The following is a 22,690-nucleotide window of genomic DNA, read 5'->3' on the forward strand; positions in this document are numbered from 1 at the left end:
ATCATTTATTTTTTATATTTTTATAACATTTTAAATCTTGTATATTGTTATTAATATTACTTATAAAATAAATGGCAATTATTAAAAATTACAGAACCATTATTTATTCCCAGAATTTCAACCAATAGGTTGCAAGTAAATTTAGGTGATTAATGTGGTAACTCTGCGTTGAAATTTCTTTTTTCAGTCGGTTAAACAAACGTGTACGTTGCTGTGATAAACAAAATTATAAATCGCAGGTAATCTTAGTTTTTTAACTTCATCTAATATAAATAAATCAAAAATTAGTCTGTAATTTTAATAACTTAGTAATTTATAATAATATTTTATTCTGAATATATTATTCAAAAATATATAGAATACTTATAGTATAGTGAAATAGTAGTATATTTTTCATTGTTATTGTTTTGTTTATAATACTTAAATTGTATTTATAAAATTAATTAATATCTTATTCAAGCATATTAATTTATAAAAAAATAAGAGTTCCTTGTTTAAATTTATTTTATTCATATTATAGGTTATGTATTATGACATTTCGGATATTCAGAACACAATCAATATAGATAGTTTTAAAATATTTTTTTAATTAAGATATATTTCTTTTTAGCTATGGTGCGTATGAACGTTCTCAGTGATGCTCTCAAATCTATTAACAATGCTGAAAAACGTGGAAAGAGACAAGTACTACTGAGGCCTTGTTCAAAAGTAATCATTAAATTTTTAACTGTAATGATGAGGAAAGGTAAGAAATTATATATAAATATTTTTTTATTTATGAAACACTAAAATAGTTTCCTCATGAGTGCTTATTTTATATATTCATATAATTGTTACAATATGAATTCTTTTTACTATATTATTTTTAATATGTAGGATATATTGGAGAATTTGAAATCGTTGATGATCATCGCAGTGGTAAAGTTGTAGTAAATCTTAGTGGAAGGTTAAATAAATGTGGTGTAATTTCTCCTAGATTTGATGTTCCAATTAATGACATTGAAAAATGGACTAATAATTTATTGCCATCTCGACAGTTTGGGTATAAAATTTAGTATATAGTTTATAAAAAAAAGTATTATATTATAATAAATAATTATGTTTTTATCTAATGTAATTTATATATATTTTTTAGATATGTTGTCTTAACTACAAGTGGAGGAATTATGGATCATGAAGAGGCTAGAAGAAAACATCTTGGAGGAAAAATACTTGGATTTTTCTTTTAATGCTTATTTAATTCAATAAAAACTTCTTAATATCAAATATTTTCTTTGTATTTATTAAAAATACCTATATATCTGATTTTTATTTCGATTGTTTTTGAATAATAGTTTGTTCAATATATTTTATATTAAAATTTATATAATAAAATTTAATATAATAATTTTTTTATTATTCGTTTTATTATCTGATTGAAAATAAATATAAAAAAATTTTCATTAATAATAAATGTTTTACATTTTGTATGTATTACGATATAATAAAAATATAATAATATAAAATAATATAGAAATAAAAATTTTATATTTATCTTAACGAAAATATAGATATGTATTAATAATTTATCAATAAATTTTAAACAAAATATTTTTTATTTAAAAATGAATTGTTGTATAACTATAGGGAATATCACCAATATATTTAACTTACAGAAGATTTCTGATTGGTTGTTACATCTTTTCGTTGACTGGTTGAATACCACTAAGGCAGTTCGAGCATGCGCGTGATTCGATTCAACTTTATACCTCCTGTGAACGCAGCCGATGACGGTCAGTCAACAAAACTTTGTAATTCGAACGAAACTCACGGACAGGTCGCATCATGCGTCGCGTCATACAAGTTTTTATTTTTCGTTAAAATTTCGTAAAAAAAGTTTTCTAATAGTGCTTTTTATTTATATAAAAAACATTTAAGAGAATTTCGAATAAATTTAACGGTGTTGCCAGGTGTTACCAGGTGAATGTAACCGTTTTGTGCCGCGTTACCTGAGACTTACCTGAAGAAACAGCCGTCTGAAAGAATGCATTAAAACTATAGTTTTTTTGTAGAATGCAATTATCAAAAAAGATAAGTGTTAATGAGAAATATGAAATTAAATATGTTGACATTTGGATTTCAATATTTAGAATATACACATGTTTATCGTTCGATGATCGATGCATTGTTCAATTCTTAGAAAAATTTAAATTTTTGTACTTGTTGTTGCAATAATTCTCGTGATTGTGATTTTATTTATCGATTTGCTTTGTTCGACAATAATTATAATAATTTGTTTATAATTTTATGAATTTCGATATGTTTTACGTGAATATTTTCGAATAAAGATGCGGAATCCGACAATGAACCGCAAGAAAGCATTCAATGATACTTAATGCTATATTTAACGAGAAAATTTACATATTTGACTCTCTAATTTAAAAGTAAAAGAAGAAATATTGATTGCTATATCAAAAAATTGAATGGAAAACGGTACGAATGTTTCGAGATCGTCGATTTTTCGAAAGGAGGGATTACGAATGCAACTAAAAGGAATGTTGTCTCACAGGTGTACGTCGTAATGCTCTTTCGCTACGCCTATTAAAAAAAAATTGAGGCTGAATTTGCACGTGAATTCGAAAATGCGGAGATCATATAGGAATTGGTACTCGTTTTCGTAACTTGATCGTGTAATTGTATGACGCTCATATAGAGTGAAGTGTAAAAAAGTGCAAGTGGTAAGAGTGATAAAGAATTTACCAAGTAACATGGAGATGCTATGGAGAAATGTTGTGGCGGACTTGTCGACCTTCCTAAGTACGAGGACGCGGATTTTGTTTGCCGCTGTCTATTTCATTTGGATCGCTGGAAGCGCCTGCGCCACTGGTGAGTTTTCGCGCCCATTTTCACTTTGCTTTCTATATTTTTTAATTTTTTTTCGTTAATGTTTTCTTTCGTATTTTTTTTTCATATTTTTCGCGTTTTTATTTTATATAATTTTATATAATTTTTTAAATATAACAATTTTTATTTCTTTTTATTTTTTTTAAATAAAAATCGAAAATATTTTTAAATATTTATAGATATAAAATTAAATATATATTTATATATATTATATATAGATAATTATAAATATATATAATTAATTAATATATAATTATATATGGAAATAAGAAATATTTTATTATTATAATAGGATATTAATTTTATATACTAAATGTTATATATAATCATATATATATTAATATATATAATTTCTAATTTTCGGATTAAATGTAGGATTGAATCGAACGCACGTATATGAATATGAGAGACAATTACTGAAATTTGCCTTAGAATTTTTGAACGACAACTAATTTATAACAACTATTTTTTAAACTCTCTGAGCTTATTGGTAATTGCTATCGTTATTATGCGTGCAAACGATATTCGCTTTGTTATGAAACTGGCACAAAAACAGGATATACGCTTGTTGTTACAATATTCGTAACAACAATGAACGTTCGATGTGAGCGCAAGATGACAAAAAGTTTTCCTAAAACAGGTCAAACCTAATTCGTAGCGATTTAACATTGTTGAGTAGAAATGAAACAATGAAAATTACTTTTACGTATACGAAAGAGTGATAATTGAGCAAATATTTTTCAAAAATAGAAAATAAAAATACCTGAAAAGAATTTAATTATTCGATATATCATAAATTATTTTGAATTATTCGAATTTTCAACATTGAATGATAAAAGTTCATAAACTGTTATTAATTGTAATTTAAATAATAAAAATTCAAATAATTTAATAAAAAGAATAAGTTTTAAAACAATATTAATATATATTGATATCTGATATTAAATTATTTTTCGTATTATAGATTAAATTAAGTCTTTGGATCTGTCAAAGAAACTTTGAAGCGCTTAAATGACTCGATATGGTGTATAGTTTCTCTTAATTATGGGGTTAATCACGCGATTATGTGATTTATTGCGATGATATCGATGAGTACCCATTTCTAACGGTGGCATAATGCGCTTCATTACGAATTGTATCAAGGACAGATTGTACGCGTAACGTTACTAAGTGGGTTCATGTTAATGGGCCATAAGTTGTTTTATGCGGTAGAACAACCGCCAAATGCCGCCACAGATTTATGCTATGAGCTATGATCGCGAACATTTTCTTTTGGTGCGAATCGCGTGACTATTTCACAGACATTTAAAATTTTGAATTAATAACTTTTATCAATTACAAATTATGATTTAATTCTTTAATTTATTCAATTATTTATAATTATCGAATTTTTTATTTGAAAGTTATGTGATATTTATGCTATTACTAATTTTAATTATTTTTCATATTTGTCAAAAAATAACTCGTGGATATTTTTAAAAAAATTGTTGAATATATGCCAAATATTAGGAAGATCATAAACTTTATAAAAAAAAATTTGAAAAAAAAGAATGCGTTTTGCAGCAAAGTAAATATTTAAACGAGTGAGAAATTGGTACAGATTTTTCTATTATAATACGGAGGCGACATTATTTATTTATATGCATGAAGCGGCACGTGCTTCGTGTATCCTTTCGGATCGTCAACCAAGAGGTCAACGGTTTAACTTCGTTCGCACAATTGGCCGGATTAACATCGTAATAAATCTCAATTAGGATGATTCCTACATCTCCACACATAAAAGAGTCGGATTTTTATAAATTTTTACTTTTTTCTCCTTTCTTACATTATCTTATATTAGCGATTCAAAGATCAAAAATTTCCATGAATCGACAAGTGTCTGAAATGAATATTAGATTAGGTCAATACATTCTATTAAGTAATTTTTAAATAATGAAATTTTTGAATTAAATTAATTATGATTTCTGAATTGAAAGATGAATTTGTTTAAATTTTACAAATTTGAAACAATATTTTAAAAAGATAAAGGGATGTTTTAGTATTAATTTATATGTTAATAAATTAATATGATTTATTTTAATAAAAAAATAACATTTTATAAGATATATAAAAATTTTTTATTCGTACAACTTATTATTGTACTCAAATTATATACAATATTGTATATAGTTAAAATATTGTATATAGATAAAATAAATTTGTACGTTTTTTTTCCTGCATTCTCTTCGATTCAGTCAGAAAGTAAGTCTATTATTATCTACCGTGAGTAACGTGGAGGCATACCTGAGTGACTTATGCATTCGGTTCGCGTTTATACGTTCCTTGTGTATCATTCTATCACCGATAATTAATATTAAAGCGCATGTATCCGTATACCATTTTAATTGCGTGTACATTGTTACAAGTGCACGTGAAATTTGTTTAAATTTTTTAATAATAAAAAATTCATTTATAATTTTAAAATGTACAATTTGACATAAAATTTCAAATAAAAAATTAATATTAATTTAAACGCACAATCAGATCATAAGGATTGAATCACGTATAATAGAAGAATTAAATATAATGTGATACAAAATTCGAGCTTATATGAGCGTATGTGAAATTATGATCAAATGAAAATTGAATATCGAAAAAAAAGATAAAATAATAGAATATTATAATACAGATTTCATTTTATAAATTTTTCATTTCTGTAATACACATAATTTCATATAACAAGGGAACAACCGATCATTGATTAAATTTTCCTTCAAGACCATTGAAACAATATTACAAATGATGCTCCATACATGCTTTTACATACGTATGCAAAAAAAAAAAAGAAATAAAATGTATAAATAAATTGCAAGTTAGAACAATGGCGTAGTATTCCTTCAAATATTTACCAATTCTTTCATCGATGTAAAACATACCGCTATTAATATTAACAATATTTGTTATTCGTTCACATAACGATTTATTCGTTCCTACACCGTAGCTTCTCTTATTTCATACATATTTATTCAACGATATAGATCATACAGACTAGATCATTCTTACAAATTAACAGGTTAACTTTTAACAAACACTTTCCAACGTTTAAAAAATAAAAATTTCACAGAAAAAATATTACCACGTAATATCAATCGAGGTCATCTAATCACTCTGCTTGAAGATCGATTAAAATTTTTATAATCTTTCTTATCTCTTATTTCAATTTTCTATATAAATATACACGAACAGGATGCGAAAAGATCCAACGATTTTTCTCACGTATTCTCTTTTTCCGGCGCGCGGGATATTAATACACCTGAGTACCGGCGAAATTTTTGCATCAATGCCTAAGTAATTCTCTATGAAAGGCCATCACAAAACCATTGTACACCCCTTTCACCGACTCGACGTGACGAAACAACGGACGATATCTCGCGATTAAAAAGCACGGGGCACGTTATAACCCGGATTTTCCTCTATAGAAACATGGTGTACGCAAAATTGGCATTGCATCTCGCATTTCGTATCGCAAGGAAGACGAGAGTTTCTCAAGTTTCCAGGTCGACGGTCATCGTGGTGCAGTAAAGGGCATATGAGGTGCATTCTGGTGTAAAGGTAAATGGCGAACGTTACGAGGGAAAAGAATATACGCGGCAAGAAGATAGAACGTCTCTCGTTTAAGACACAGCCGGTTATTCGTGTTCAACAATCCTTTAAACACGAAAGAAGTGTTATAAAATTTATACGAAGAGTTTAAAGAAATGAAAACGTCCGTTAATTTTTATCTCTTCCAATGAAAGAGTATATATTTTTAGATAGCTGATTGTAAAGTTTCTTCCTCTGAATAATTTTCTCATCTCTCGAGAGAGTATCTCCTCATTTTTATCACGAAATTAAAACTATGAAGCAAGCGTCAATATCAATACCGCGCTTATATATATTTTTTTTTCAATATTGTCAACAAAGAAATCAATCTATTTCATTATTATATTAAATTTCACTAATTCCAAACCCACGTCGTAACAATATTTTTCCATCACAAAGCACGGATATTATCCGTCCATTTATCGCGGAATTAATTTAAAAAAATATATTTAAAAACGCAGAATAATTTCTTTGTAATTTAAAAAAGGAAAAAAGAATTTTAACGGAAGGGAGAACAATCGTTTCGAAAATGAGGCGAGTGTCAGGTAAAAAACGCCATCAACGTTGCGACAGTAATTACTATTTTCGCACAGACCCCCGCGCATATCAAACGATCTACATTCTCCGCTCTGAAAACGCTCGCCTCGCGAAGCCGCTGCCCGGTAATGACTTCCTGCTTTCGCAATGCAAACGATCCACCCGCGATCGACGATACGAAAGCGAAGTTACAGACTCGCGTCGACCGTTTATCCGTGGAAAGGGTGATGACGATGATTAAATTATTATCGTTACGATACGGAGAAAGAGCGTGATAGGAGGGGGGTGGTTGCTCGTGAATATGGCGGGGTATCGGGTTCGATCGACGGGAAGAGAGGATTTCTCGTGTTTCCAGATCGATGCCAGGTCGCCATAGGGTGTAATAAAATGATTCAATTTTCATTATATATTATCCGAAACTGTATTCGATTTCTCTTTCGATTATTATAACAGATCTCTTTAGAGAAATTAAATTGAGACGTCGAGCGATATTTTGGCCGGGGGAAAAATGAGATTAAAAATTTGAACGTCTCTCGACATTCAGGTTTTATTAATTCTCTCTATTATTAATCTTTCGGATGTAAGGATCGGAAGAAGAAAAAAGTCATAAAAAAGATCAAGAACGGTATCGTGTAAAAGGTAACCGCTTGGTGGTATGGGTGGCGCATAATGCCAAGAAAGGTATCTATCACTAGCGTCAGCTTAAACCGTGGCACAATAGAGAACAAGGGCCTTTACCTGGTCCTCGAGCTCCGTCCATCGTGTATTGGCCTCCGTTCCACTCTACCATTTTCTATAGCGTTCTGTACTCTTCGCCTTCGCCAGGTATCTGCCCTTTTCCCCTGGCCCAAGCTATCGGTTAGCGATGGCTGCGAACTAATTCTGGAATTAATATTTCACCCGTAGCTATATGCCTTAATTATATTATCCATTCTTCAATTCGCTTTCCTTGAAATTTTATCGAATATTCCACTTTTTGATGTTAGTAAAAGATCAACCGTAAATATCGTTGGAATTTTTGTCAATTTTTCTAATACTTATGACCGTATATTTCTTTTATAAATCTAACGAAGAATTTTCTTTCTTGTAACAGCTGCTCCCGTTCCAGGAAATTTTCAGAAAAACTGATCTTCTTTAACTGACACTCACCTGTATAAACCTGGAAACTCGTATAATAGTCTTTTACCTGTTCCAACTCGGGTAACACAAAATTTCGTTAAGAGGAATAATTTGAAAAACATGCAAGTATCCTCAAGATATCGTTGAGAATAAGATCTATCAATTTTCATTCACCAATTGAGCACGGACAGTCGGAGAAAGTGGTCACGTATTGTAATAGATAAATTGCCGTTATCTATCTACTTAGTTTGTTACGCGACAATTGCACTCTTCAGTCTCGGTATCTCCTCATTGCGCCAACTGCTCCCTATCATCGTCAAATAATTTCATGCTCTATAAATCGTATCGAACCGTTTTATCATAATTTTGATAACTTTGACGCGTAAAAAGAAAGTAGTTTCAATTTGTTCATCAGCGAAAGATTTTCATTTTTCTTCCATTTTAAACGAAACGTGTTCAAGTCGCTTTATATATAGCATGCAGACGAGATATCCTGTCCAAACGAGATATCACTTCCAAAATGCCGGGTAAACGAAATAGGACCACAGGATGCCTATCTCGTTCACAAAAAACTCATTTCGTAGATATTTCATCGACGAAATTTAAAATCGAAGGGACGAAATTTAAAAATTTCATTTTAAGAAATCGAACAACGGTGGATCGAAAAGCGGTATATTTTTAATTTGCGCTCTAATGAAATAGAATGTACAGAAAAAATTCTCAATGAATTAACACGATTAACAAAATTTATAATTTACTTACAAATTAAATTACAATTGGCTAGGCACGATCTATTAAAGATTGGATCGTTTTATAGCACTTTATCAATCGTTGAAATAAATCCCTAAAATTTTTTTCCATTACTCGTTTGAAGAATACATATCGTTTGTGATTTATTTGCGAATTGAAATTGATAGTCGATTGTTAGAGATTGGAATGGATAGTTCTTTACAAACCTTTAGAATAAATCGCCAAGCTCTTTTTCCACGTGTAGTAGGAGCGTTGCCCCACGGGGACGAGGAGGAATACGTGTCTGAATGCCTTTGCCTCGTCGACCGGATGTCCCCCTCTCCTTTTCCTTTTTATTTCTTCACCGCATCATCTTCATTATCGTCATCTTTCTTCGTATAGCGGCCCAATTCGCCCCTCGAAGGCGTGTTACACCTTCCTCCTCTCTTTCGCCAAACCACCGAATTTCACGTTTCCGATTGCCCTCCCCTGTACACTCCAGAGGTCGTTGTTACAGTCTATTGATCTTGCTTGTTTTAGCGTCCAATTCCCCACTTTCATTATTTTTAATTCCTTTGATTTCTACTAAATTTAGTAACTTTCTTCACGAATATAATTACGGAATCTTGAATCTAGTAAATATGGCTTAATTCAGATTTCAGACTTGAGTTAAACAAAGTTTCCCTTTTTACAGAAATAATATTAATATCTATTTCTTTTTATATTTTCGATTTTTTTATTACTAGTTGTATAATTATTAAATTTTGAGAATATGCGAGGCCGTTTACATTTGGAACCAATTATTTGTGGTTAAATAAAGAAGTTATGATTTATATTCACAGATTTCCAAGGGATATACAATTATGGTTGTTTTCGATTTTTTATTTCATTACCTAAGATGATGTAGATAAGAAAGAATGCAAATTTTGTGCGTCCTCTAAAATTCGTAATTCGAATTACAAACGAGCCGTAAAAAACGATAGCTATGCAATCGAGGGAAGCGAGTTGCGGAACTAATAATAAGTCTTTTGTAACGATAGTTGCGAGCTGGAAGATCTCACCTCGTTCCCATTGGAATGTTCTGTAGGAACACGAAGATATGAGAAAAGTTACAGAGCGGAATGACAAACGTTTGTCTTTCGAGGAAGGAAGCGAATTTCTGCGTGTCCCAGAATCGTTTTCGGCTCATTTGCATCTCGAAAGTGGATCGTAATTTCGATATTTTCGAGCATCGAAACAATTTCCATTTCTACTACCTTTATCTAGTTTATTTATAACCCTGAAAAAGTTCGCTTCAGAATAACGTTAAACAAATATGATAAAAGATAAGAAATTAGTTTTTTATATTGATTAAACTTCGTGATTGTTCGTGATATGGTATTTTTCCTCTCGCTTCGAGATCGATTTTTACCATCTGAACAAATAATGCGTTCGTTGCAAACCCATATCGGGAAACGTTACCGCTATTTTGAAGCAGATGTAACACATTTTCGTTTGATTAACGATAAACGGATACGCGCATGCAAGGGGTAGATTATCAGATAGGTCGTTCTCGTTCCACGAATCGATTTAGAATTTTCGTATGCGGATTCACAATCCTTTCTTTCTTTTTCCCAAAGCGACAATTTTATAAACAATTTTTTTTCGCAAATAGATCCGCTCTTAAAGTTCTCAATCACCCAAAAGTGTACCGTTCAGAAAATCGACCGAGCAATTTTCGATTCAAGCAACCCTGATTCATACGTTTTCCTGTTTACCGTTCGCCTCTTGTCGCGACCCATCTCTCCGACAAAAGGGGGGTTGCAAAAGAAGTTTACTACAATTTCTTTCGAGCCGTTTCCAGTCATCGTTTGCCATAATAATTCCCATTATTATTCTCGTTGGGGCCGTCTAAGCCTGTAAAGAACCGAGAGGCAACCGGAGGTTCTGTCGTCTCATGGTAGCCGGTGCAGAGGCCACTGACCGCCCCCGGCAAGGCTTTCTCATCTTCCACTTCTTCTTTTCGGTTTTGTTCTCCGCGGTAACCTGGAGAGGTGGGGGAGAGGGGCGCACACGTGTGCCTGCGTGCTTTCGAACGCATCGACGCGCGTAAGTGGACCCAGGTTTGCAACCCGATTGAGACCAGCTCCACTCTTTATGGAGGAATAGACGACGGACTATTTACGGGGACTGGTATAGTTGAAGTTTGCAATTTTTCATTTTTTTCTTTTTTTTATTTACAATCTTGTAATAAAGTTCGAGCTTTATTTGTCGATTAAGTTAAAGTGTAAAACGAGGTGTAAACCTGGGAAAAATGAGTTTTGAATTAGTTTGAATAATTTCTGCCATTGTTTTTTGATTATTTAAAGATGTTTAATTTAAGTGGTACGGCTGGATGAAATGAGCGAGAAGTCAATATGATTAATGATTCTTCTTTTGTTTAGTATTATTAACGATTAACAGATGCTTAATAATTAAAATGTTTCTTATATTTCTATATACATTTCTATATACGTTTTCGATTTATCTTTTTATGCACAATAAAAGAGAAAGTATTTTTACAATACATTATTATTTAATAGTATCGTTTAATGGTACTTTCACATAATTATAAAAAAAGAATACTTTCAAAATGAATAAATAGAATTTGTTATGAAAAATCATTACACGAAGAATACTTGTTGATTTATTCCTTTTCAAATTGCGTCATTTTACTCTTCGTGTTTAATACCTTTCCAATTGCATCGATGTATAAATTCGGAATAGTCATGGAGATTTAATAAATTTGGTAAAGAACGAGGAAGGTGTATAAAACCGTGTACTTCGTGCATAGGCCACATCGCTGGCAGGTCTATTTTTTCGCGAAAAAGAATCACTTTACATAAAAGCCGGCCTAGCTAGAACGACACGGCCGAGGTTTAGCTGATCTTGCATTTCCCTCGGTTCCCTCTATCTCTTTGACTTGGAAATGAACAGGAAGCGAAGGATGAAAATGTTCCCAACGAGAAATTCAAGGATTACGCGCGCATTCGTTTAATTTCTCGCGTTGTGTACGCGCGAATCGATCAGCGGATCGTGACCAAGTCACTTTTTCGAAACTTTCGTTTCCCTCCTCGATGAAAGTTTTCTTCGAACGCTTATGAAATTTTTCGAAAGGAACACGGACGTCGTGTTGCAATCGGCTATTTTTTCTTTTTCTTTTTTCTTCATTTTCATTGAAATTTAAGAATTAAATTAACGATTAGAGATATTAATACACCATAGAAATATCGATATTAAAATTCTTTGGAAATTTGCTTTTGAAATTTTTCGAAAGTTATGGTAGAGGTTATGATGCAACATGTGAAACATTAGAGGTTATGTGCTTATCTCTCTGTTCTTTTTGAAATTATTCATCGAAATTATTTACTTTAAGAATAATTAGCAATGAATTATCAAAAAAAAATATATTAAATCGAATTAAATTTATTATTGGAATGTCACAATTTTATTCGCTTTTAGAGTTTTGAAAAAAGGAATTTTTTTAAAGCGTTTAATAGATAAAATTTAATCAATGCATCTGTTGGTGCATTTCAGAATTTAGAAATAAATCCTAAAAGTAGATTTCTTCGGTAGATTTCCAAGCAATGACTAAACCAGACGCGAACGGTTCCCTCAGTATGCTGCGCGGACAGTGACTCGATTCAAAGGAATCCTTTCAAGACCCCTCGATAGCCGGAGCTCGATGAGCCTTCGCGATACGAAGAAATCAAACTTTCAAACGATACCAAGAATTTAATGATACAGATTTTTTTAAACCGAGAAAGAACATCTTGATGGATCAGATCTAGAAAGATCCACGAAAAATCCAAACTTAATTTAATTAATTCTCTGATGATATTTTTCATTATAAAATAATCATCTCATTTTTACTTAGGAATTAATTTGTAATTAAATTGTATGTGTTTTTCTATCACTAAGATATATTATATTTAATAATTATACATAATGGTATATTACATAACTTAATGGTTAAAGAAAATTAAAATTCATAAGTTGGCAAGGATTGAAGAATTATATCAATTTATATCGATGTTTTTGGTCGAGAAAAAATCTAAGAGGAAGAAAAAAGAAATAGAAAAAAAATCCAAGGAAACGTTTTCCTTCCTTTTCCATCAAATTACCTTTTGGTAGCACGCCAATCGTATTCGTTCATCCGCCTCTCTTCGCTGCATACCGATTCAAGGATATGCAGCAATGGTATCGAAAACCCCTCTCTCTTGTCCAATAGAAATTTATCGTCCACGTGTTGTTTGTTATGAAACGGTCCTACCGAATGCAAGAAAAAAAGAGCAATAAAAGAGTAAACGCTTTCAAAGCCGTACGCGCCTTCTCTATGGACGATGTTCCGTTATGAAATTCCTCTCTATTCCTCGTATATTATGGTGCGTCTACACTTGTTACGTATTCTCATGATGCAACACGGTGTAATGATTTGTAATTTCATCCAGAGATAGAATCCATCAAGTCTTTGAAACATTTCAAAGTTTGAAACGTTTGATTTTTTTTTAAACGAAATCGAAGAAAACAAAATAATGATTATATAAGAATAGAAAGATAAAAAAACAATGAGAAAAATTTTCAAATTATAACCAACAATAGCAGAAAGTTTTTTCGAATACTCGAGATTGAGTTTCGAAAAGTTTCGAGTATTCCATCTATCAAGATAAATTCTTCGCACCGTATCGCATCACTGCGCGATACTCGACCGCAATATGACACGAGGATCTGTAACAAGTGCAGAATCACGTTTAGAGGCGCGAAAGTGCTGAAACGCGTGACCTGTCGTCTTCCCCTCGTATCTGATATTCGTACGCATCGTGTGCAGTCGTCAGAGAACAAGTTTATTGTTTTAAGGTCTGTCACGCCTCGTTTTCCACCTTTTTTCGTTTCCTTCGCGTTTTTTCTTTCCTTTCGTCTTGGGTTGTCGACCGCTATTCGCAAGATTCGCGAGGCCGTATTGAAAGATTCTTACTCTCCCTCCCTCTTGCAGCGTTCAAAGAGCGAAAAAGAGACGCACAATGGAGAATAGAGGAGAGACCGTGGAGAAGAGAGGGGGATCTCTTTCAGACTAGCCTGGCTCTATAAGCTTCTTTGAACCGAGTGAAGCCCAGGCTATCAAGACGGTCTTAAACAGCTCTGAAATTCATGACTCGAGAATGTTGAACAGAGAACACTGCTAATCTTTCGTGTTTTGCGTGTATATATATAAGAAGGATGGTTTATTTCGATAATTCAATTATAGATTTGTCAGCAAAATTTTGATATCGTTCCTTAAGTTTTTATTATTTATCCCGTACTGGAAAAATTTTATGATATTACTCTACACGAATTGTTGCTAAAAAATTAATAAAACTAATACACATATATAGCATTTTATTATGAAATTTAACTGTTCAATGGAAAAAAAATAATCCAAGATTAAGAAATATGCATATTTCTTAAAGTATATATATAGAGAGAGATAGAAAGAGAGAGAAAGAGAGAGAAATTGAAGATCCTAAAGAAAATATAAAGAAATAAGATGCTAACAACTTTTAGATAATATCCTGAAGTATATGAACAAACGTGTCACTGTAACACACTAAAGTAACGCGATTTTGTACCTTGGCTGTTTTTCAAGGGCCACTCGCGCGAAGTACTTTGCTCTTTTTATTTGTAATGAATTACGGAGCACGTCTATTGTGAAGACGAAAGTGCACTTAACTTACGCTCATATATGCGTGCATTTATGAGAATTAATGTAGCTTCGCTACATTAACTGTAAGAAGGTTAATTATATCTAAAATTTTCACACGATTCTTATAATTTAATGTTTTTGCTTATTTTTCTATATATTTTTTTAGTGCCGCTTTTTTTGCTTATAATTTTTCTACAAAAAAATAAAAAAAATTGAAAATTTAAAAGTAAATCAGATTCCTTCTTTTTATACTTTTTTTCTGTCACAAAAAAATACCCCAAGTTTAAAATCTACTTTTTTAATTAACTTTACGGTACGGTTTATACACTTTATAGTTTTAACTGGAACGAGGCTCGAAGTTATCTCACCAGGTTAAATAGACCTTTTTGGACATGAGATTCGTTATCTGGCACGGTATAATAAACCGGTGAAACTGTTACACTTTTAATGTCCTTTCGTAGTCGGGTTCATGTAACCGAGAATTTCCTGCTGATAGAGACCTTGAGCGTACGCATTGCCAACGTACTTACTACTCCATTCACTGGTTATTTTCACTTTTCACGCATTACACTGTTGTTAGTCACAATAGTGAACAAAACACGAAGATAAAAAAAATCGTGAAATCGTGAAAAATATACATATTTATGAGAATTGCTTTATGGGAATTATTTGCATTCGCGAACAATATACTAAGATAATAAATTAATAAAAATATTAATTTATCAAAATTTTGATTCCAAAAAATTGTTCGATTAATTATAAATTTTTTTTCAACAAATTCTCAATTTCAAATACAATGATATTAAAATAAAATTCAATTTATATAAATATACACGTGTCATTTTTAAATTATATATAAAATACATTAAATGACGGTTGCAAAGGGGAGAAAGGATTACAGGAATCCTCCAGGCGAGAAACTGGATTTTCTTTCATGATTCGTAACAACATCGGTAACAACATGTGGAACGAAACGAAACTCGAATTGTTGAAACTATTTTCGTAAACTTGGCCACGCGAGTACAATTGATTGTGTAACGCTAGTCCACAGTTTGTGCGCTGTTATTACCGTTCAGTGCATACAGTACGACCACTTTTACCGTGATACTGTGTTTCCGGTACTCGCTTTTGACTTCGCAATATGCCTGCCGTGAACGGAGCAATGAAGTGTATACCAAGTGTGGTTTCTCTTTTCTTTTCTTTGGAAGAAACTTTAGCATTGCGTGCTCTCGTTGCTTGCCTTTCTTATTATAACAAGAATTCAAGACGAAGAAGAAGAATTAGTTACGAGAGATTTTTTTAAATTAAAAATCTTTAATCTCGTGAATTTTCGTTTGAAAGATTTCCAGATTTTTATGTTTCTGGATCAAATAGCTTGAAATTACATCTATTTTAAAAGATTCGAGAATTTTATTTTCTCTTCATCTTTAAAAAGCATTTATATTCTTGATGGAACAATTTCCAACAGATGCCAAAGAAGTTTCTTCGATCGACAATGCGGCAAATCTTGCAGCTGTCTGAAGTCCCAAGTAACACCGTAACAATGATGAAATATTCTATTACACAGATTCGAATTTCTTTTAAAAAATCCAGGTATAATCTTTGTGAATACTTTTTACAAACAATCTATAGAATCATTCAGTTAAGTTCTAACTGTGACAATTCACGCAGTTTCTATCTAAGAAATTTTGAAGCAGAGAGAATTTTTATATTTTATGTTATACTTGCAATAAGATTTTATTTAATAATTATTTTTCTTTATAAAATGTAATTTTTTAAACATTTTTATTACGATTTCTCAAACTTAACCATTAAAAGAAGAATCTTCCTTATCATTTAAAATCTCATTTAAAATTTTACTAAAATTTCGTAAAGTAATAGTTAATAGGTTAAGAAGCGTCTTCCCGGAACCCTTAATGATCACTTTTCCTTTTCTTATTGTTAGTTGCACACAAGTCAGACAAGTATTTCCTGTCTCGTCGAGCAGAGGAATTACAGTCTCATGAAATCGTTCTCGCGAACAAACTCTCGTAGTAGTACTTACGTACGATCGCCTCGGCGTTCTTGACCGAACAATTTGTAGAATACGCGCTCGTGTGTATAACGTAGTCCCATCGGTGAGTCCGAGAAACGAACGACACTAGAAAAAGTAGTGGAGGGGGTTAGCTGTTGGTCGAGAAGGTAGGGAGGTTGAGACGAAGCAGTGAGCCAAGTTCACGAAGGTAAAATGTGGAAAGAGAGGTCGAAGAAGCCAGAAAAGAAAAAGAATAAAAGGAGAGACGTCCAGGACGGTCGTGGAAGGATCGTGGAGAAGGGATAGGAAAGGGACTGACTGCTAGAGAAACTGCTATCACGACATCGATGGTCTGTAGACTCTATACGTAGAGACATAACCTAACTTAACCTATCGCTCTGGAATTTCTTCTCTGTATGTATGTGTAAATAATTCCTTTTGGAGAAATAATTTTAAGAATGTATTTGAACGCTTCTAAATTACATTTCAAATGATGTATGAAATATTTTTAACGATGCCACAAAACGTTTATGTTTTTTTAACGAACATAAATCTTTTTTACGAATGTAATGCTATATAATCCATTATACATAATCTATCATTTATCAAGTTTTTTAGATTCTAGTGTATTTTATATTATATTTTTTTATTATTAAAATTTTTAACATTCTAGAAAAAGTCATTCTTTGTATGTTTCATTCTATATTGTTTTCGTTTATTCATCGACCAATCATTTATATTGAATATGCATTCATTATGGAGAATTAAAACATAGTTACTCGTTTAATTTGATAGCTATCAGAACATAAAATAACTCGAATGTTTAAAGTTTCTTTGTATAAAATATAGTCTAGCTTAGCCGAACTTAATTTAACGAGTCGATTACACGAAAATTCATCCTGGTTCTTGCTTGTTAAGGACACTCGAGATGGACCGAACATAGAGTGAGTTTGTGTGCCAAATTGGACTCGTTCTCTGTCCGTTTTTCTTAACCGTACGAAATGAAATTAATTTAATGAATAAGGGAATTGTCTTGGATGGCATTTTATCATGCATAAAAGAAGGCATCGAAGAACGAGAAAGAAACGCAATTTTCGCTATTCGAAATGGAAATTGGCAACTTTTTTTCTTTCCTTTCGTATGTATCTGAGAAAATGATCTATGTTTGAAAATCATTTCGATGATTTAAAATCTATCGATTACTTAATAGAAAAACTTTAACCATGAAATTTTCAATTTCGTTAATTTTTGTCTTTGAAACTGTAGTATTCGTGCAGATCTTTATCGTTATAACGTTGTAAGACAGGATTCGCTCAAGGCCACGAAATGAGATGGTTTGATTCAAAGCTTAATCTTCCGTCACTTAACTCTTCGTGCGTCCTTCGATTGTCGGTTGGAATTCACGTAGCGTGGCACGAACAGGGGGATAAATAATTGATCGTAGTAATTGGTATGTCGTGAGCTGAGATGTAAGAGGCACTTAAATGCCATTCGTAGCATAAAATAAGTAGACATATAGTTTTCTGATACATATTTGAACTATAACGATAAGATAATTTCCTTATTTACGTTAATATTTTAAAAAATAGATATTTCACATAATAAAAATTTTAAATATATAGTTTTTAAATTCTTATGAAATTCAATAATGTACATATACATTTTATATATATATATATATATATATATATATAAGTTGAAATTCTTGTGCAATGGACAAGATGTTTTATTTTTAAAGACTTTATCTCATTACTAATATAAATCTTTATTGGCTGAACAAATATTTACAATTTAAACAAGTGTTAAGTTGAGTCAATCTCTCAGGGACGAACTTATTAAGACCAGAAAGAATTATTTTTTATTTTTCCAAGAAGAATCGTGTACATATATAATGATTTAGCTTAATAATTAATTATTCGTTCAGAGAAAAATATTAATATTTTTTAAAAGAAATAATCTATTTTATCATTTTACAAAATAGAATTTAATCCACTTCACTATCTTATCATAGAATCACGTTATTATTGACCAAAAACTTTTCATATTGTACATTCTATATTCGATTGCTTTTTATTTTTCCCCAAACTGCACAACAATTCTTCTCATTCGTCAAAATCGATTTGCATAAGATATCGCGTAGAAACGCTTTGTTTTTATATTCGTTTTTATATACTTTCCAGTTTTTGTTTCATTTTTACTCGTGCAAGCTGCGTCGTATCCAACTCGGTAAAACGGCCGGTTAAGAACGCGAGAGCGATGAACTAATTCCAATTCAACAAAGTGCAGTAACCGTTATATAGATATTCCAGTTAATCGATCGACCTTATGCAACGCGGAACTTTGATTTCAGTGCCCTAATCTGGAATCGGTTATCGGTTTTATCAGACGCGCAAACCTTGTTAATTGCTCAATAGAAGTATCGATTATTACGTATAATAGGAATTTCGACATTTATCGCGTAAAATTATATCATATTTATAATGATTCATTAAATATAAGAAGAAATTAAATATAAGAGAGTCTAACATTAATTCCAAGTTCATTATTAATTTATAAATTTTAAAAAAAGAGTTATTGAATTTTAATTTATATAGTATTGTGTTATAAGTAGCTGTTTTCCATTTCATTGTTGAACGTGAAAGATCTTTGTTACAACATTATTCGATTCTCACATAAATAATCGAAAGAAATTTCTCTTTCTTCATTGTGTATAATATATCGTGAGAAAAAAATGGAAAAAATCAATTTTGTGATCAAAATTTCCTTTCCCAGATATTTCAAAGTTATGTAACAAATCCGATTCTTTTCAACTTCCGTTGTTGAGACTTAAATTTTTGGAGCAACTTTTTCTTGCCCAAATCTTTTTATCGACTATCTCTTCTTATCGACAACGTGGTCAATGGTCAATGGTTAATCTTGTATGGGGAAAAATTTATTAATCGACTCTCCTCGAAATTAGAGTTTTTTTTTTGATGAAATTTACTTTTAATTAAATTTTCCTCGATTTCTTCTGTATATTTTTTTATCTAAAAGGATACTCAATTAATATTCATTTCATTTGACGAAGAATTTCTCAATTATTTTCAATTTCATTTATCATCTGCTATCGAGTAATCTAATTATGGGTTTTAAAAAAAAAAGCAAACCACACGAAGGAACTTTCTGAACCTTCGTTGAATCTCCTTTAAAAGGAAGAAGAAAAAAAAAACAGGGTTGAAACGTGATTAAACGATCGACAGAAAAAAGGATGGAGACGAGAAAGACATCTCGTGACTCGTGACTCGGCGTAAAAATATTAGCGTGTACGATGTTTTCTCCCTTCTCCTGTACGATTTCCCTTCAAAGGGCTTCCTATTCCAGAGCCAGACACGCGATGCCTACGAATTCGCCTCCTATTTATACGTATATCGTGAACCTACGATTGTGAACCTCATTTCAACCGATTGTTCAATGAACTTTAAACACTCTGCATCCTCACGTGTTCGCACGTGCATAATGAAATTCGCACGATTAACCCTGTTAGAACCGTATTCTTGAGTTCTGAACATTGTTCTGGGACAGAAGATAATTTATTTAACTGTTACTTTGTTTTTTGTCACCGACAAAACAACGTGATATTTATTTTTCTTTGCAAGAAAATGTATAATTATTGATCTTTTCGGATGAGACGTATTTATGGTATATTATTTATTTAATTAATATGAAAAAATAATTGTTTTAATTTTCCAATTTTTGAAAATTTTCAATCTTGAAACTTTCGATTCAATTTCTAAGTTACAAAAAGATAATTCTAAAGGGAAGCGGAATCGAATTTCGAATCCATAAAAATGCTCATTGATATGGAATGGTAACAATCATATTTTTCTTCTTCTATTTACCTTCGTTTCTGACCCCATTTTATAGATTACTCGCATCAATAAGGAGAATATTACCATATCTTTCTTCTCCTATCCTCATTTCTGACCTCATTCTGTTAGAATATATTTATATTCTTATCTATAATTTCATTACATTTCATTTTTTTCTTTCTAGATAAATATACGTGTAATATAATTAGAAGTAAAAAAAAAAATTATAAAGCTAATTCCATTGTGTAGAGAAACATTGTATTTTTTATTTCACTTAATATCTGCTCTTTATAGTATTACATAACTTGGAAGTGCGGCAAAACAAAGAAAATTATTACACGAATTAACATAATACTTAAAAACTACATACTTAAAAACTTTTTCCTTAAATTTTCCTCGTATAAAAGAAAGTTAGATTCTATAAAATTATAGGCGATAAAAGGGGTGAAGATTCAGTCGTGGGAATGCACCAACTTGTGAGAATGTTCGCTGAATGGTCGGCGATTTTCTTCCGTGCTAATTCAAGGTTTGCTCCGGTGAACGAGTTACTCTTCGACTCTTGACTCGTGTGTATATTGTACTTTACGCACATTGCGCATTGTACGTGAAAACATGTGATTTCTAGTCACGCACTATACACTGTTGACATGAAAATTACACTGCTTAAAGTTACTAGAAAATTAATATAGGGTCTTGTCGATTTTCTAGTAATTTAACCTAACCAATCTTAAAGAATTAATATTATTTTTAATTAAAGTTTCAATTGTAATTTTCAATATAAATCTGTTTAAATATTCGTAGATTATATTTTTATAATTTTTTCTCTTTAATTACTTCATATTGATTAAATTTACCGTTTCAAAGAGCAAACGTCACTCGTTACGAATTTTGTATAATATGTATACATATGTACATTTTTAGATGATATATTTTTGTGATATATAATTTTACCGTTGCTGTTATCTCGTATTAAATATATTTATTTTAAGAAACAAACATTATTCATTACGTCAGAAGAAATCTTTTAGGTGCACGCGAGCAAACTCGTAACGGGGTTGCAGGAATTATTTTTTGACGTCCGACCAAGAACAAATGGATTGTAATTACCACGTTAAAAGCTTGGCTCGCGATTTTCGGTCGCGATAACGTTCCAAAAAAATATCTCGGTTCATCGGCACTATTCTAATTGCGGCCACAGCTTTTAAACAGCATTTTTTTCTCCTCTACTTTTATGAAAGTAATACGTAGCACGTGCATTGTTTCAATCTTGGAATAAGATAATCATTTTCACTTTGCATCGCGTGAGCATTTTGTTATTCAAAGTGATTCTCGTAATTATTGTATCGAGAAATAACATGCCGGAAAGAAATTTAAGATAAAGCTTGACCTCTTTTCGAATTTGTAATTTTCTTCTTGTCTTTTTTAAACGAAGCCGCACTTTTCTTTTTTTCTACGTTTAAAACATCGTTTTCCAATTTTTATCCTAATTACGTAAAACACTTACGTAAATTAAAACAAATCAATTTGCCCATTTTACCTTTTTTAAGCCGGATTTCAACGAATCAATTCAATTATCCACGTAACAATAGAGGAATAAGGAAAACCCAGTTTCCAATTGAAAAATTACATAATTCCGGGTTTTTCTTTGACGCAGACGCGTCAGAGCAGCACGTCTATCGGCTGAAGAAACTGGTTTCAGAATACGACGCGGATTGGCATTGGACCTCCGGTGTAATGCACTTGAACGCGATTGCATTGGAGGCAGAAGAGGGGAAGGAAACTCTCGTGGTTCTGTCTCGTGGCGGCCGTTTAGACACGTTACAGGACGGAAAGAGAGATATTTGGCCATCCGCCAGTACGGCCGACCGAAATGAACGAGGTTCACGGTCGGGATCGGAATTCAGAAGCCTGTGCTCCGAAGTCGGAATGGAATCGTGACCGCGGAAACGGCCGCGCGTCCACCCACTTCACCAGCGATGGTGTGATTCGTGGCGACCAGACAGACGCCGTGTATCATGAAATGACGACGATATCAAGGGGACTGGATGGATTTTCATCGATCGATCGATTTTCTTCGCGCAGGTGACGTTCGACGATTCGCCAGGTTTATGTTTCTGCATTATGCATAGGAGCGTGTAATAGGAGGTGGATCGCACAGTTGCGTGCGCAGAGCGTTTGTGGCGGATCCCGTTCACTTGGCCGAGCAGGGAGAGCAAGTGGCACGAGTCAGACCCTTCTGCT

The 22,690-nt window shown here is 31.9% G+C and overlaps 2 protein-coding genes across 6 annotated transcripts in view; both read left to right on the forward strand.

Moving 5' to 3' along the window:
* The first annotated feature begins 92 nt into the window (after positions 1-92).
* Positions 93-1,266, forward strand: LOC107998081 (small ribosomal subunit protein uS8A). Its single transcript, XM_017057104.3, has 4 exons — positions 93-239; positions 611-745; positions 877-1,042; positions 1,136-1,266. The coding sequence occupies exons 2-4, from the start codon at positions 613-615 to the stop codon at positions 1,227-1,229; spliced, it is 393 nt and encodes a 130-aa protein (XP_016912593.1). The 5' UTR covers positions 93-239; positions 611-612; the 3' UTR covers positions 1,230-1,266.
* A 501-nt stretch (positions 1,267-1,767) lies between these two features.
* The window catches only part of LOC107998201 (protein sidekick), a 42,055-nt gene continuing 21,132 nt past the window's right edge, over positions 1,768-22,690 (forward strand). For 4 of the 5 annotated variants that reach the window (XM_017057347.3, XM_017057348.3, XM_017057349.3 and 1 more), the window contains exon 1: positions 1,768-2,865. In XM_017057347.3, the coding sequence (XP_016912836.1) occupies positions 2,748-2,865 (118 nt within the window). In that variant the 5' untranslated portion in view covers positions 1,768-2,747. The remainder of the gene's footprint in view (positions 2,866-22,690) is intronic. The other variant, XM_017057353.3, reaches the window with a different exon arrangement.

This window comes from Apis cerana, linkage group LG3, assembly GCF_029169275.1.
Source record: "Apis cerana isolate GH-2021 linkage group LG3, AcerK_1.0, whole genome shotgun sequence".
Lineage (NCBI taxonomy): Eukaryota > Metazoa > Arthropoda > Insecta > Hymenoptera > Apidae > Apis > Apis cerana.